Consider the following 18,240-nt stretch of genomic DNA (forward strand, 5'->3'; position numbering starts at 1 on the left):
TGGCCTCATGCTGAAATCCCTGAGTGGTTTCCTTCCTTCTACGGCAAATGAGTTAGGAAGGACGCCTGTATCTTTGTAGTGACCGGTTGTATGGATACACCATCCAAAGTGTATTTCATAACTTCACCATGCTCAAACGGATATTCATTGTCTGCTTATTTTTTGTTTTTTTTGTTTTACCTATCTACCAATAGATGCCCTTCTTTGCAAGACATTGGAAAACCTCCCTGGTCTTTGTCAGGGATGCAAACTAGTCACCTTTCGGCGAAATTCGACGTTTTTAAACCAAAATATGTGACCTACGTAATTCGTGTAGATCCGATGAGAACGGTTTGGGGGTGGGTTTGGATCACTACTGACGAAGGCTGAGCCAATCGTTACATAACAGCAGAATGCAGCGCAGCACGCTACTGAAGAAAGAGGAGACAACCAACTTACTAGTTACAGCATCAGCGCGCCTCTGGAAAGTCAGCTTGTCAGTTACAGCAGCAATTCCCCTGAACGATAACGAAGAGGTAACTTTAGGTGAGAAACCTGACCACGGAGCCTGGGTGAGAAGTTGATGAAGCGTACTTCATGAGCTGTAACCGAAAAACTACTGGCTTTTGGAAAGTTTGAGGTGAGGGAGAAACTGGTGAACAAGTATTAGCACTGTTAAGTATCTTGCTAGCTGGACCCGTTAGCTAGCCAGAGAAATGTTGGGCAACATTAGCCAACTTATCTGATAAATAATTGAGTTTATGGTGTGATGATTAGCTTGCTAATAAATTTAAACAGCTAACATCGTGTGAGCTAACATTAGTAACCTAACCAATTCGCTATAGTATTAACTGGTATACGACTCCTTGCCGTTGTGCCGACCCCCCCCCCCCCTGCCAGAATTCACCCCACCCTTCTAATTTCCTTACATTTTGTGGCTAGAGTCTAATACTTTCCGTGGCACACAGAGTCAAATACTTTCAATAGAACAAACTTCACGTCAGGATAGGCAACCGAAATGAATAATTAATGTATCTGTGTTATATTAAACATAGAGGTTCGGGCGACATAGGCAGCCACCCAGGGCGGCATCAAGGGGGCGCCCCCGAAAGCGGGCGCTGAAGGGCGGGTTCGCCTAGGGTGCCATACAAGCTAGAACCACCACAGTGTAGCCCAAATATATTGTTTTTGTTGTGTTGAATTTGACAGTAACCTGTGTGAGTGAGGGGGGATTATACTTTTTTTTACTCAGTGAACATTATTTTTGCACACATGTAGCCTTGTGCACTTGATCGATGTCTATAGTAGCCACTATAATAGAGCAAACAGAATGCCTGTTTGTTTCATTCTATTTTTACTTTAAGATTTTCCCAAGTGCAATATTTATGTGTGGTCATAAGCGTTCTATTATAAAGGCTATAATGGCTAACTGCAATATTAATGTTTTTTTTTTTTTCAAGTGTCATTTGCATTAAAGTCTAGGCAACAAATAACATTGGATTGCTTTCTTTACATTTTTTAACTGTGAGTTAGGTTCACATGAACCACTTTTGTCAAGTTTTTGTCAAGTTTGTGAAACGCTGGAGAATGAAAGGGCTCCATACCAAGCCACGATCAGTATGCAAATGTGGAACGTTGCAGACAGAAATGCCATAGCATCACAGGAAGCTGCTGAGGTGAGGACGGCTCATAATAATGGCTGGAATGCGGTGAATGGTATCAAACGCATTAAAATCATGTATTTGATGTGTTCGATAGCATTCCATTAATTCCGTTCCAGCCATTACTATGAGCCTGTCCTCCCCAATTAAGGTATTACTGGCAGACTGTCATAGATAGAGATGCCTCGATTCATGATTCAGTCGAACAACATCTACTCTAATAAAAACCAAAACTGACTAGTAAAATATGTAATGCATATTGTAGCCCTATGCAGTGCCATTGTTACACAACTCTTATCTGTCCAACTCCCAGAGTCTGACTATGTTTGTTCATTACATTTAGAGCACCACACGACTCTGAAGGTATGTGTCCAAATCTTATCTTTCATGTATTATTTTGATTGTCCCATGTTATGCTTGTTAGGTGTTAGGGCCTTTTATAACAGCGAATTGTAGGCCTATAGTTTGAGTGATTAATAGTAGAACTTACTCAATTAAAACAGCTGTAGGCTACTTACACTTGAGTCTAGGAACATACCACACTGAAAATATCTATGTAGTAGATGCGTCAACTTTCAGAATGATACCTGTGAGAAGGGGTACTATTTGTGAAGTTAAACATTGCCTGGACATTTTGTTATGAAAGACCCCTAAATGTTGTAAAACATACAGTAAAATTGTGTCTGTGTAAATTTAAGATTCTTGTTTGCTATTTATAACCTCACAATGTAATTTATTCTCAATTGCATTTTGTTTCTCATCTCTGATCTGTCCCATCTCCTCTCAATCCCTCATTCATTGGTCACCAGAACACACAAGGCAGCCATTGCTGGGAAAATGCAGGGCCAGAGAGAGAAGATAATCATATTGATCCTCGTTGCTGCGCTCTCTCACAGGGTAAGAGTTTTGACCAAACACATTTTTTTGTGTCATAAGATTGAAATGATAGAACCCAGATGTGGAAAAAGTATCCGATTGTCATACTTGAGTAAAAGTATAGATACCCTACCGTTCAAAAGTTTGGGGTCACTTAGAAACATGAAATTAGTTGCAAAATGAATAGGAAATATAGCCAAGACGTTGACAAGGTTATAAATAATGATTTTTAATAGAAATAACAATTGTGTCCTTCAAACTTTGCTTTTGTCAAATAACCCTCCATTTGCAGCAATTCTAGCTGTGCAGACATTCAGCATTCTAGTTGTCAATTTGTTGAGATAATCTGAAGAGATTTCCCCTCATGCTTCCTGAAGCACCTCCCACAAGTTGGATTGGCTTGTTGGGCACTTCTTACGTACCATACGGTCAAGCTGCTCCCACAACAACTCAATAGGGTTGAGATCCCACTTTACTACCACCAAAGTGTCCCCAGACCATCACATCGCCTCCACCATGCTTGACAGATGGCGTCAAGCACTTCTCCCGCATCTTTTAATTTTTTCTGCGTCTCACGAATGTTCTTCTTTGTGATCCGAACACCTCAAACGTAGATTTGTCTGTCCGTAACACTTTTTTCCAGTGTCTGTTCTTTTGCCCATCTTTTCTTTTTATTGGCCAGTCTGACATATGGCTTTTTCTTTGCAACTCTGCCTAGAAGGCCGGCATCTCGGTATCACCTCTTCACTGTTGACATGGAGAGTGGTGTTTTGCGGGTAGTATTTCATGAAGCTGCCAGTTGAGGACTTGTGAAGCGTCTGTTTTTCAAACTAGACACTAATGTACTTGTCCTCTTGCTCAGTTGTGCACCGGGGCCTCCCACTCCTCTTTCTATTCTGGTTAGAGCCAGTTTGCGCTGTTCTGTGAAGGGAGTAGTACACAGCGTTGTATGAGACCTTCAGTTTCTTGGCAATTTCTCGCATGGAATTGCCTTCATTTCTCAGAACAAGAATAGACTGACAAGTTTCAGAAGAAAGTTATTTGTTTCTGGCCATTTTGAGCCTGTAATCGAACCACAAATGCTGAATCTCCAGGTTCTCAACTAGTCTTAAGATGGACAGTTTTATTGCTTCTTTAATCAGCATACACCAGTTTTCAGCTGTGCTTACAGAATTGAAAAATGGTTTTCTAATTATCAATTAGCCTTTTAAAATGATAAACTTGGATTAGCTAACACAACGTGCCATTGGAACACAAGAGTGATGGTTGCTGATAACGGGCCTCTATACCTTATGTAGATATTCCATAACAAGTCAGCCGTTTCCAGCTACAATAGTCATTTACAACATTAACAATGTCTACACTGTATTTCTGATCAATTTTATGTTATTTTAATGGACAAAAAAATTGCTTTTCTTTCAAAAACAAGGACATTTCTAAGTGACCCCAAACTTTTGAATGGTAGTGTACCTTAATAGAAAGTTACTCAAGTAAAAGTGAATGTCACCCAGTAAAATACTACTTGAGTAAAAAATCATTTGGTTTTAAATATACTTAAGTATCAAAAGTAAATGTAATTGCTAAAATATTCTTAAGTATCAAAAGTAGAAGTAAAAGTATAAATAATAAATTCCTTATATTAAGCAAAACAGACAGTACCATTTTCTTGTTTTTAAAATGTATTTATAGCCAGGGGCACACTCCAACACTCAAACATTATTTGCAAAAGATGCATTTGTGTTTAGTGAGTCCGCCTGACAATAGGCAGTAGGGATGACCACGAGTTCTCTTGATAAGTGCTTGAATTTCACAATTTTCCTGTCCTGCTAAGCATTCAAAATGTACTTTTGGTTGTCAGGGAAAATGTATGCAGTAAAAAGTACAATATTTTCTATAGGAATGTATTGAAGTAAAAGTAGTTAAATGTAAAAAGTAAAGTACAGATACCCCAAAAAACTACTTAAGTAGTACTTTAAAGTACTTTTTAAAAAGTACTTTACACCACTGATTGAACCAGCCATACTGTAAGGACAGACTTCTGGGCCGGTTTCCCAGATCCAGAGTGAGCCTATTCCTGGACTCTCCATTGAGCATGATTTTTAGTTAAGGACTAGGCTTTACTCTGGGTCTGGGAAACTGGCCTTGATGTACTTCATTTGAAAAATGCTTGAATTTGAACTTGGCAAATTACTATTGTATTGTCATAAAATATTGAGTGCTATAAATTGTTACACTGCTACCTGTATTAAAAAAGGTAGCAATTCTCTTTACTATTATAGGTGACTCAGGCAAAGGTAATGGACATGGTTCCTAATGCCGTGGATGACCAGTACACTCACTGTCGGGAGCAGATGTTGAAGAAGGTTGTGGAAGGGGGTCTGCTGGAAGAAGAACTGAAAGGCAGTATAGAGTATAGTTCTGCCTGGCAGGCAAAGCAGTGTACAAAATTGATCCCGGGAGGCGTCAAGCAACACACAGATGCATTGGTGGCTTATGGACATGGGGGAAATGTGTTCAGAAATATTTTCAACCAAGCAGTGGAGACTCAGGGTGGGAATGTCACTGTCTATAACGGCAACTTCCGGTTCAAATCCCTCCACTTCCTTCTAATGGATGCCATGAGGCTTTTGAAGACAGAGAACTGCCAAACTGTGTTTCGTGGCCCAAGCAAAGAGTATGAGGCACAAGTAGGGTCAGAAGTGCGATTTGGGAGGTTTACCACAACCAAGGCCAAACGTTCCGACGCGGAGGAAGCTGCTTCAGACAGTGGGATCCTTTTCAACATTATTTCCTGCACTGTAGTCAACATTGATGAGTACACTTGCTTTTCAGACAGCATTGATCAGCTGATATCCCCAGCAGAGGTGTTTAGGGTGGCAGAGGTAAACAATGTAAGAAATAAAGATCACGAGCACAGAGAGATCGTTTTGACAAGTTCAAGGACTCACAGCATTGACAGCATCCACGACTGTTACCTCTTCCCCAGGTGAGGCCAGGTTATGTAAGCCAAAAGATATGACAACATTAGACTACCAAACAGGTGTAGACGATAGAGGTCGACCGATTATGATTTTTCAACGCCAATACCAATACCGATTATTGGAGGGCCAAAAAAGCCGATACCGATTAATCGGCCAATTATTATTTTTTTTAAATTTGTAATAATGACAATTACAACAATACTGAATGAACACTTATTTTAACTTAATATAATACATCAATAAAATAAATTTAGCCTCAAATAAATAATGAAACATGTTCAATTTGGTTTAAATAATGCAAAAAAAAAAGTGTTGGAGAAGAAAGTAAAAGTGCAATATGTGCCATGTAAGAAAGCTAACGTTTAAGTTCCTTGCTCAGAACATGAGAACATATGAAAGCTGGTGGTTCCTTTTAACATGAGTCTTCAATATTCCCAGCTAAGAAGTGTTAGGATGTAGTTATTATAGGAATTATAGGACTATTTCTCTCAATACTTTGTATTTCATTAACCTTTGACTATTGGATGTTCTTATAGGCACTTTAGTATTGCCAGTGTAACAGTATAGCTTCCGTCCTTCTCCTCACTCCTACCTGGGCTCGAACCAGGAACACATCGACAACAGCCACCCTCGAAACAGCGTTACCCATGCAGAGCAAGGGGAACAACCACTCCAAGTCTCAAAGCGAGTGACGTTTGAAACGCTATTAGCGCGCACCCCGCTAACTAGCTAGCCATTTCACATCGGTTACACCAGCCTAATCTCGGGAGTTGATAGGCTTGGAAGTCATAAACAGCGCAATGCTTGAAGCACAACGAAGAGCTGCTGGCAAAACACACTAAAGTGCTGTTTGAATGAATGCTTACAAGCCTGCTGCTGCCTACCACTGCCTAGTCAGGCTGCTCTATCAAATCATAGACTTAGTTATAACATAATAACACACAGAAATACGAGCCTTAGGTCATTAATATGGTCGAATCCGGAAACTATCTGTCACGTCCTGACCATAGTTCTTATGTGTTTTGCTTGTTTTAGTGTTGGTCAGGACGTGAGCTGGGTGGGCATTCTATGTTGTGTGTCTAGTTTGTCTGTTTCTGTGTTCGGCCTAATATGGTTCTCAATCAGAGGCAGCTGTCAATCGTTGTCCCTGATTGAGAATCATATATAGGTGGCTTGTTTTGTGTTGGGGATTTGTGGGTGGTTGTTTCCTGTGTCAGTGTTTGTGCCACACGGGACTGTTACGGTTAGTTCATTTGTTATTTTGTATCGTGTCTTTGTTTCGTGTATATTAAATCATGGAAACTTACCACGCTGCACATTGGTCCTCCGATCCTTCTCGCCTCTCCTCGTCTGAGGAGGAGGAAAAGCTAGACTGCCGTTACACTATCATCTCGAAAACAAGACGTTTATTCTTTCAGTGAAATATGGAACCGTTCCGTATTTTATCTAACTGGTAGCATCCATAAGTCTAAATATTCCTGTTACATTGCACAACCTTCAATGTTATGTCATAATTAGGTAAAATTCTGGCAAATTAGGCGGCCCAAACTGCCACCTAGTTTGGCGGCCCAAACTGTTGCACTGCGTGCAATGAACGCAAGAGAAGTAACCCAATTTCACCTGGTTAATATTGCCTGCTAACCTGGATTTCTTTTAGCTAAATATGCAGGTTTAAAAAATATATACTTATCTGTATTGATTTTAAGAAAGGCATTGATGTAATATTGCCTGCTAACCTGGATTTCTTTTAGCTAAATATGCAGGTTTAAAAAATATATACTTATCTGTATTGATTTTAAATAAAGGTGTAAAAAAAAAAAATCGGCCAAAACGGTGTCCAAAAATACCGATTTCCGATTGTTATGAAAACTTGAAATCGGCCCTAATTAATCGGCCATTCCGATTAATCGGTCGACCTCTAGTAGACGACACAAAGGTCAAGTGGTTTTAAAATGTCTACCTTATTCTTTGGAGAATGAACGTCTGTCTTTGTCTGTTTGGCTCACCAGATCTCCTACAAGTACGAATCCTCCATCAATCATCCCCAAAGGCTCCTCTACTCAATGGCTTGGCAGTAGCCTGTTTGTTCTTGTGGTTGTATCTCTCTCTATCTCCCTGATCACCAGGACTGATCATCTCTGATAAACTAAAGTGTTGAATGCTATTAGATGTGGTAAAGAAGTCAATGGAACGCAGACCGTGGGGGATAGAAGGATGCACATTCAACCAATCTGATCTAACAAAATAGATATTTGTCAAATTATCATTTTTTATGTATTGTAACATGCCTTGAATGTGCTTACTAAAGTTTGATTTGGATCTGTCTGTTTTCACGGCATAACATTTAGACATAGTCCCTTTCAGGTTTGGTAGAAGTGACTGCTAAAGGCTAACTCCCATTCGTATAGACTGGTAGCATAGCTAGCATAGAGAAATCGATGGTGGTAGTAAGTCGTTTTTTAACTGTAATGCAGTTTCTTAGTGATGATGACATCAACATGTATTCGGGTTGACATCCATACCAGCATTATTCTCAGATGTTTACCTCAACATAGTGTGAAACACACAAACAATAGCCTAAATGTAGGCTAATTTTGCTTGTGGCCATTGAGGAGATTCTGAATCTTTTCCCCAACCTTTCAAACCCCTCTTAGCATAATGATATTCTCTTGAAAAATGTATTTCTTTGCATTTTATTGTTTTTGTAAAAAAATATATAATGAATAGATATTAGAAAATACGTTTTAAACATTGTGGTATGCATTTAGCACATATTTTGGTATCACAACAATTGACTGGGTGGTGTCCAGTTTTCATAGATGTAATTTAATTTTCCTCTTGTTTTGTTATCGAATAAAGAAACAAGTTGAGCATTTCTGAGTGTTGTATAGGACACCTTTTGCATCTACGCATTGAGATGGGGTGAGAGGGAGTGATTGATTGATTTATTAAATGTTTAGATAATTAAAGGTAGTAAGCTTTTCCAGCTGGAAATGACTTTACTAACATTGGGGTGATAAGCATGTACATTGAATTAATGATGTAAGGCTCATAACCTGACAGTCCAGACAAACAGTATGTATGACCTCGTAATATTTAGGTTGTGTAATATGTCTGAGGGGAAATGACTGTCATACCTATGAGGGATGTGGACAGAGTGCCTAGCCCAAAGTTCTTTGTATCGAGCACAGGAAAAAACTCTCAAACAAGGAAATGAAATAGGCTAGTGGCAACTTAATTAAGAAACGATACTAATGTGTCATGCAATCAAGGTATGCACTTCAGGAAATATACTGCTAAAGTATCTGGTCACAAATTAACAATATATTTGCAGTGTGTATAATCATACTGTCACGTCTGCTCCCGCTCTTCCCTTCCCCTGGCGCTTGAGGGCGCCAGATTACCCTGCATCACACGCTCCTGCCATCTATCACCCACACCTGCCTTCCCTCGTCACTTGCGTCAGCATTATTGGACTCACCTGGACTCACTTATGTCCTGTTAACTTCCTCCCCTATTATTGTCAGTTCCCTAGCTCTGTTGCCAGATCCTTCATTGTATTGTTTTTGTCCTTGTATTTGTTTCTGACGCTGTTCCTGTCTCGTCTCTGTCCGTTGTAATTAAATGTTTTACTCCCCGTACCCACTTCGTCTCTCCAGGGTCATTCCGCGTGACACATACAGCAACATGATCATTAAGCAACCTTTGACAAGAAGCAGGAAGTCAACCTCTAGATGGGGTAGACTACAGTAAACAGGGACTATAATGTTTCAGGAACTTGGGTGGTTTTCATAACCTGATTTGTTGATTCTACTATACAGTTATAATGTAAAGGTAACATTGCAATATATGTTCATCCGTGATGTTTTTTTCCACAGGGGCACAGCATGGTGACTCTGTCCCTCGGTCTCCGCTCCTTGTTGGGGGTCAGAGGGGAAGTGGCTCCAAATTTCGACAACTGCAAAGATACTTTCTTCAGAAATAGCTCCAGTGTCCGGTCTGAATGTAGCTCTCCCCACTCCGCTCGAGCCCAACACACAGGGCTTAGCGAATCCTGCGCGATGCATCTCTGCTTAAAATGCTTCCTCTCCTGCATACATCTGTCAGAGAAACGGTAACCACTATTACTTTGCCACTCTGTATGACCGTGGCAGGAGGATCCCTCTGTACTCTGCCTATGAAATGGATATCGAAGGGGTCCCTGGTAGAGGGGTCCATAGTGTATTATGAACCCCAGGTTTGCATTTTACATTTTCATTTTCACCTTTTTTAAATGTCCTATAAATTCAGTGCAGCAGCCATTAATGTGACTGGCACAACTACAGAATGATGCAACAAATTAGTGTAGTTTAAATATTTACAGTAGAACAGGACATTAGCTGTGGAGCAGGTTAAACGATTGAATTCATGCAAGAAGCACTAGAAGGTACTATTTCGTACATTGTAATTTCTGACTAAATAGCAGTAGCCTAGAATACCAGTAATATATTAATGGGTTGTATTGGACTGCTACCACAAAGCTTGATGTGGAGTGACTAATTTGTAAATATTTGTATTTTTCAGTTTATGCATTCTGCCCTAACACTACAGCAAATGGATAAGAAAGAATCCTTGAGTGAGATCAAGAAATACAACCAAAACAATGGCTGCAGAGAACGCTCTCCACAATACCGACAGAACTAAAAGCTGGGCTGGAGTCAGGCTCTCGATGACAACTTTGGCTCGTATGACCGCGGGCACCTAAACACTGCAGGACACCATGAAGGAGAAGCCTCCAAAGCCACCATGACTCATACCAACGTAGCTCCGCAAGACAGGATGATGAACACCGGGCCATGGAAGAGGTACGAGAAGAAGCTTAAGCAGAGATACATTGCGCAGAATTCGCTAAGCCCTGTGTGTTGGGCTCGAGCGGAGTGCTACATTCAGACCGGACACTGGAGGTATTTCTGAAGATAGTATCTTTGCAACTTCCCCTCTGACCCCCAACAAGGAGGAGACCGAGGGACAGAGTCACAATGCTGTGCCCCTGTGGAGAAAAACATCACGGATGAACATATATTGCAATGTTACCTTTACATTATAACTGTATAAGTAGTAGAATCAACTCAAATCAGGTTATGAAAACCACCCAAGTTCCTGAAACTTTATAGTCCCTGTTTACTGTAGTCTACCCCATCTAGAGGTTGACTTCCTGCTTCTTATTTCTTGTCAATGGTTGCTAAATGATCATGTTGCTGTATGTGTCACACGGAATAACGATGGAGAGACGAAGTAGGTACGGGGAGTAAAACATTTAATTATAACGGACAGAGACGAGACAGGAACAGCGTCAGAAACAAATACAAGGACAAAAACAATACAATGAAGCAACAGAGCTAGGGAACTGACAATAATAGGGGAGGAAGTTAACAGGACATAAGTGAGTCCAGGTGAGTCCAATAATGCTGACGCAAGTGACGAGGGAAGGCAGGTGTGGGTGATGGATGGCAGGAGCGTGTGATGCAGGGTAATCTGGCGCCCTCAAGCGCCAGGGGAAGGGAAGAGCGGGAGCAGACGACAGTATGATTATACACACTGCAAATATATTGTTAATTTGTGACCAGATACTTTAGCAGTATATTTCCTGAAGTGCATACCTTGATTGCATGACACATTAGTATTGTTTCTTAATTAAGTTGCCACTAGCCTATTTAATTTCCTTGTTTGAGAGTTTTTTCCTGTGCTCGATACAGAGAACTTTGGGCTAGGCACTCTGTCCACATCCCTCATAGGTATGACAGTCATTTTCCCTCAGACATATTACACAACCTAAATATTACGAGGTCATACATACTGTTTGTCTGGACTGTCAGGTTATGAGCCTTACATCATTATTTCAATGTACATGCTTATCACCCCAATGTTAGTAAAGTCATTTCCAGCTGGAAAAGCTTACTACTTTTAATTATCTAAACATTTAATAAATCAATCACTCCCTCTCACCCCATCTCAATGCGTAGATGCAAAAGGTGTCCTATACAACACTCAAAAATGCTCAACTTGTTTCTTTTTTCGATAACAAAACAAGAGGAAAATTAAATTACATCTATGAAAACTGGACACCACCCACAGTCAATTGTTGTGATACCAAAATATGTGCTAAATGCATACCACAATGTTTAAAACGTATTTTCTAATATCTATTAACCATGATATTTTTTTTACAAAAACAATAAAATGCAAAGAAATACATTTTTCAAGAGAATATCATTATGCTAAGAGGGGTTTGACAGGTTGGCGCTTTGTCACATTTGATGAATATCAATGTGTCTGTGTGCACTGATATTACATACATGCAAGTGTGTGTGTGTTTGTCCTTTTCAATAGATGCAGTGAAGAGGTCATTGGAACTCAACCAAAACAATGGAAACGCCATGGAAACGCATGGGGGAAAAGATGTCTTGGGGAAAAGATTCAGAATCTCCTCAATGGCCACAAGCAAAATTAGCCTACATTTAGGCTATTGTTTGTGTGTTTCACACTATGTTGAGGTAAAAATCTGAGAATAATGCTGGTATGGATGTCAACCCGAATACATGTTGATGTCATCATCACCAAGAAAAAGCATTACAGTTAAAAAACGACTTACTACCACCATCGATTTCTCTATGCTAGCTATGCTACCAGTCTATACGAATGGGAGTTAGCCTTTAGCAGTCACTTCTACTAAACCTGAAAGGGACTATTTCTAAATGTTATGCCGTGAAAACAGACAGATCCAAATCAAACTTTAGTAAGCACATTCAAGGCATGTTACAATACATAAAAAAATGATCATTTGACAAATATCTATTTTGTTAGATCAGATTGGTTGAATGTGCGTCCTTCTATCCCCCACGGTCTGCGTTCCATTGACTTCTTTACCGCATCTATTATCATTCAACACTTTAGTTTATCAGAGATGATCAGTCCTGGTGATCAGGGAGATAGAGAGAGATACAACCACAAGAACAGACAGGCTACTGCCAAGCCATTGAGTAGAGGAGCCTTTAGGGATGATTGATGGAGGACTCGTACTTGTAGGAGATCTGGTGAGACAAACCGACAAAGTGTTACGGCTGTCCTCGCTGACAGAAGGTGTGGACCAAAACGCAGAGTGGTTAGTGTTCATTCTTTTAATGAAAGTCAACAAAACCGTTCAAAATACAAAAAACAACCAACGTGACAAAACCGAAACCGTCCTGTGTGGCAACAAAACCTCCACAGGAACAAACACCCACAAAACACAAGTGAAACCCAGGCTGCCTTAGTATGATTCTCAATCAGGGACAACGATAGACACCTGTCTCTGATTGAGAATCATACCAGGCCGAACACAAAATCCCAACATAGAAATAGAAAACATAGACTGCCCACCCAAAACTCACGCCCTGACCAATAAACACATACAAAACAAGAGAAAACAGGTCAGGAACGTGACATAACCCCCCCCTTAAGGTGCGAACTCTGGGCGCACCAGCACAAAGTCTAGGGGAGGGTCTGGGTGGGCATCTGACCACGGTGGTGGCTCAGGCTCTGGGCGAGGTCCCCACCCCACCATAGTCACTCCCCGCTTCCGTATCCCCCTCCCAATGACCACCCTCCAACTAAACCCACCTAAATGAAGGGGCAGCATCGGGATAAGGGGCAGCACCGGGATAAGGGGCAGCGCCGGGATAAGGGGCAGCAGCTCCGGGCTGAGGGACCCTGGCAGGTCCTGGCTGAGGGACTCTGGCAGGTCCTGGCTGAGGGACTCTGGCAGGTCCTGGCTGAGGGACTCTGGCAGGTCCTGGCTGAGGGACTCTGGCAGGTCCTGGCTGAGGGACTCTGGCAGGTCCTGGCTGAGGGACTCTGGCAGGTCCTGGCTGGACGGCTCTGGCAGGTCCTGGCTGGACGGCTCTGGCTGGTCCTGGCTGGACGGCTCTGGCTGGTCCTGGCTGGACGGCTCTGGCTGGTCCTGGCTGGACGGCTCTGAAGGCTCGGGACAGACGGGCAGCGCTGGGCAGGCAGACAGTTCAGACCACGCTGGGCAGGCAGGCAGTTCAGACAGCGCTGGGAAGGCAGACAGTTCGGGCAGCGCTGAGCAGGCAAGCAGCGCAGGCGGCGTTGGGCAGACGGCCGACTCTGACCTGCTGAGGCGCACAGTAGGCCTGGTGCGTGGTGCCGGAACTGGAGGCACTGGGCTGGAGACATGCACCACAGGGAGAGTGCGTGGAGGAGGAACAGGGCTCTGGAAACGCACTGGAAGCCTGGTGCGTGGTGTCGGCACTGATGGTACTGGGCTGGGGTGGGAAGGTGGCGCCGGATCTACCGGACCGTGAAGGAGGACACGCGCTCTTGAGCACCGAGCCTCCCCAACCTTACCAGGTTGAATGGTCCCCGTAGCCCTGCCAGTGCGGCGAGGTGGAATAGCCCGCACTGGGCTATGCAGGCGAACCGGGGACACCACCTGTAAGGCTGGTGCCATGTACGCCGGCCCGAGGAGACGTACTGGAGGCCAGATATGTTGGGCCGGCTTCATGGCACCCGGCTCGATGCCCAACCTAGCCCTACCAGTGCGGCAAGGTGGAATAGCCCGCACTGGGCTAAGCACGCGTACTGGGGACACCGTGCGCTCCACCGCATAACACGGTGTCTGACCAGTACGACGCCCTCTCACTCCACGGTAAGCCCGGGGAGTTGGCTCAGGTATCCAACCCGGCTTCGCCACACTCCCCTTTAGCCCCCCCCCCAAGAAATTTTTGGGTGAGCCTCTCGGGCTTCCGTGCTAGCCGCGTACCCTCATACCTTCGGTTCCTCTCTCCGGTTGCCTCTGCTCTCCTCGCTGCCTCCAGCTGTTCCCATGGGAGGCGATCCTTTCCAGCCAGGATCTCCTCCCATGTGTAGCAACCCTTGCCGTTCAAGACGTCTTCCCATGTCCATTCCTCTGTCTGTCTCTGCTGCTGTCGCTGCCCTTCTCCACTCCGCTTGGTCCTCTTGTGGTGGGTGTTTCTGTTACGGCTGTCCTCGCTGACAGAAGGTGTGGACCAAAACGCAGAGTGGTTAGTGTTCATTCTTTTAATGAAAGTCAACAAAACCGTTCAAAATACAAAAAAAACAACCAACGTGACAAAACCGAAACCGTCCTGTGTGGCAACAAAACCTCCACAGGAACAAACACCCACAAAACACAAGTGAAACCCAGGCTGCCTTAGTATGATTCTCAATCAGGGACAACGATAGACACCTGTCTCTGATTGAGAATCATACCAGGCCGAACACAAAATCCCAACATAGAAATAGAAAACATAGACTGCCCACCCAAAACTCACGCCCTGACCAATAAACACATACAAAACAAGAGAAAACAGGTCAGGAACGTGACACAAAGACAGACGTTCATTCTCCAAAGAATAAGGTAGACATTTTAAAACCACTTGACTCTTGTGTCGTCTACTAGAGGTCGACCGATTAATCAGGGCCGATTTCAAGTTTTCATAACAATCGGAAATCTTTTTTTTTTTTTTTTTTTTTACACCTTTATTTAACTAGGCAAGTCAGTTTAAGAACACATTCTTATTTTCAATGACGGCCTAGGAACGGTGGGTTAACTGACTCGTTCAGGGGCAGAACGACAGATTTTTACCTTGTCAGCTCGGGGAATTCAATCATTTTATTTTGTTGAATTTTCCCCTTTTCTCCCCAATTTCGTGGTATCCAATTGTTAGTAGTTACTATCTTGTCTCATCGCTACAACCCCCGTACGGGCTCGGGAGAGATGAAGGTCGAAAGCCATGCGTCCTCCGAAACACACCCCAACCAAGCCGCACTGCTTCTTAACACAGCGCGCATCCAACCCGGAAGCCAGCCGCACCTGGCGACCTAGTTAGCATGCACTGCGCCCGGCCCGCCACAGGAGTCACTAGTGCGCGATGAGACAAGGATATCCCTACCGGCCTAACCCGGGCGACGCTAGGCCAATTGTGCGTCGCCCCACGGTCCGACAGAGCCTGGGCCTGGGCGCGAACCCAGAGTCTCTGGTGCCCTAGACCACTGCGCCACCCGGGATGCCCAGGGGATTCAATCTTGCAACTTTACAGTTAACTAGTCCAACACTCTAACCACCTGATTACATTGCACTCCACGAGGAGCCTGCCTGTTACGCGAATGCAGTAAGCCAAGGTAAGTTGCTAGCTAGCATTAAACTTATCTTATAAAAAACAATCAATCAATCATAATCACTAGTTAACTACACATGGTTGATGATATTACTAGTTTATCTAGCGTGTCCTGCGTTGCATATAATCGATGCGGTGCATATCGTTGCTCCAATGTGTACCTAACCATAAACATCAATGCCTTTCTTAAAATCAATACACAGAAGTATATATATTTTAAACCTGCATATTTAGCTAAAAGAAATCCAGGTTAGCAGGCAATATTAACCAGGTGAAATTATGTCACTTCTCTTGCGTTCATTGCACACAGTCAGTGTATATGCAACGGTTTCGGCCGCCTAATTTGCCAGAATTTTACGTAATTATGACATAACATTGAAGGTTGTGCAATGTAACAGGAATATTTAGACTTATGGATGCCACCCATTAGATGAAATACGGAACGGTTCCGTATTTCACTGAAAGAATAAACGACTTGTTTTCGAGATGATAGTTTCCGGATTTGACCATATTAATGACCTACGGCTCGTATTTCTGTGTGTTATTATGTTATAATTAAGTCTATGATTTGATAGAGCAGCCTGACTGAGCGGTGGTAGGCAGCAGCAGTCTCGTAAGCATTCATTCAAACAGCACCTCCGTGCGTTTTGCCAGCAGCTCTTTGTTGTGCTTCAAGCATTGCGCTGTTTATGACTTCAAGCCTATCAACTCCCGAGATTAAGCTGGTGTAACCGATGTGAAATGGCTAGCTAGTTAGCGGGGTGCGCGCTAATAGCATTTCAAACGTCACTCGCTCTGAGACTTGGAGTGGTTGTTCCCCTTGCTCTGCTTGGGTAACGCTGCTTCGAGGGTGGCTGTTGTCGATGTGTTCCTGGTTCGAGCCCAGGTAGGAGCGAGGAGAGGGACGGAAGCTTGGCAATACTAAAGTGCCTATAAGAACATCCAATAGTCAAAGGTATATGAAATACAAATCGTATAGAGAGAAATAGTCCTATAATTCCTATAATAACTACAACCTAACACTTCTTACCTGGGAATATTGAAGACTCATGTTAAAAGGAACCACCAGCTTTCATATGTTCTCATGTTCTGAGCAAGGAACTTAAACTTTAGCTTTCTTACATGGCACATATTGCACTTTTACTTTCTTCTCCAACACTTTGTTTTTGCATTATTTAAACCAAATTGAACATGTTTCATTATTTATTTGAGGCTAAATTGATTTTATTGATGTATTATATTAAGTTAAAATAAGTGTTCATTCAGTATTGTTGTAATTGTCATTATTACAAATACATGTTTTTTTTTTGTTTTTTTCGGCCGATTAATCAGTATCGACTTTTTGGTCCTCCAATAATCGGTATCGGAGTTGAAAAATCATAATCGGTCGACCTCTATCGTCTACACCTGTTTGGTAGTTTAATGCTGTCATATCTTTTCGTTTACATAACCTGGCCTCACCTGGGGAAGAGGTAACAGTCGCGGATGCTGTCAATGCTGTGAGTCCTTGAACTTGTCAAAACGATCTCTCTGTACTTGTGATCTTCATTGCTTACATTCTTTACCTCAGCCACCCTAAACACCTCTGCTGGGGATATCAGCTGATCAATGCTGTCTGAGACGCAACTGTACTCATCAATGTTGACTACAGTGCAGGAAATAATGTTGAAAAGGATCCCACTGTCTGAAGCAGCTTCCTCCGCGTCGGAACGTTTGGCCTTGGTTGTGGTAAACCTCCCAAATCGCACTTCTGACCCTACTTGTGCCTCATACTCTTTGCTTGAGCCACGAAACACAGTTCGGCAGTTCTCAGTCTTCAAAAGCCTCATGGCATCCATTAGAAGGAAGTGGAGGGATTTGAACCGGAAGTTGCCGTTATAGAGATTGACATTCCCACCCTGAGTCTCCACTGCTTGGTTGAAAATCTTTCTGAACATATTTCCAACATATGTCCATAAGCCACCAATGCATCTGTGTGTTGCTTGACGCCTCCCGGGATTAATTTTGTACACTGCTTTGCCTGCCAGGCAGAACTATACTCTATACTGCCTTTCAGTTCTTCTTCCAGCAGACCCCCTTCCACAACCTTCTTCAACATCTGCTCCCGACAGTGAGTGTACTGGTCATCCACGGCATTAGGAACCATGTCCATTACCTTTGCCTGAGTCACCTGTAATATTAAAGAGAATTGTTACATTTTTTAATACAGGTAGTATCACAGTGTAACAATTTATAGCACTCAATATTTTATGACAATACAATTCTAATTTGCCAAGTTCAAATTCAAGCATTTTTCAAATGAAGTACATCAAGGCCAGTTCCCAGACCCAGAGTAAGCCTAGTTCTTGACTAAAAATCATGCTCAATGGAGAGTCCAGGAATAGGCTCACTCTGGATCTGGGAAACCGGCCCAGAAGTCTGTCCTTACAGTATGGCTGGTTCAATCAGTGGTGTAAAGTACTTTTAAAAAAGTACTTTAAAGTACTACTTAAGTAGTTTTTTAGGGTATCTATACTTTACTTTTTACATTTTTGACTACTTTTACTTCACTACATTCCTATAGAA

General features: G+C 42.7%; 1 protein-coding gene and 1 pseudogene across 2 annotated transcripts; both read left to right on the forward strand.

Moving 5' to 3' along the window:
- The first annotated feature begins 407 nt into the window (after positions 1-407).
- Positions 408-8,278, forward strand: LOC120052846 (T-cell ecto-ADP-ribosyltransferase 2-like). Of its 2 annotated transcripts, none has more exons than XM_039000035.1 (4): positions 408-619; positions 2,450-2,537; positions 4,796-5,502; positions 7,507-8,278. In XM_039000035.1, the coding sequence occupies exons 2-4, from the start codon at positions 2,478-2,480 to the stop codon at positions 7,637-7,639; spliced, it is 900 nt and encodes a 299-aa protein (XP_038855963.1). In that variant the 5' UTR covers positions 408-619; positions 2,450-2,477; the 3' UTR covers positions 7,640-8,278. The 2 variants fall into 2 exon arrangements, with proteins under 2 accessions (XP_038855963.1, XP_038855962.1); XM_039000034.1 differs by lacking the exon at positions 408-619 and adding an exon at positions 1,982-2,003.
- A 1,106-nt stretch (positions 8,279-9,384) lies between these two features.
- On the forward strand, positions 9,385-10,450 carry LOC120052205 (annotated as a pseudogene).
- Positions 10,451-18,240: the final 7,790 nt, after the last annotated feature.

This window comes from Salvelinus namaycush, chromosome 8 (genome assembly GCF_016432855.1).
Source record: "Salvelinus namaycush isolate Seneca chromosome 8, SaNama_1.0, whole genome shotgun sequence".
Classification (NCBI taxonomy): Eukaryota; Metazoa; Chordata; class Actinopteri; order Salmoniformes; family Salmonidae; genus Salvelinus; species Salvelinus namaycush.

Excerpts from the sequence above, each read along its gene's own strand:
- LOC120052846 (XM_039000035.1), top strand. The coding sequence starts at position 2,478 with ATGCAGGGCCAGAGAGAGAAGATAATCATATTGATCCTCGTTGCTGCG. Across the intron at positions 2,538-4,795 it reads TTGCTGCGCTCTCTCACAGG|GTGACTCAGGCAAAGGTAAT; the intron begins GTAAGAGTTTTG and ends TTACTATTATAG. Across the intron at positions 5,503-7,506 it reads GACTGTTACCTCTTCCCCAG|ATCTCCTACAAGTACGAATC; the intron begins GTGAGGCCAGGT and ends TTGGCTCACCAG.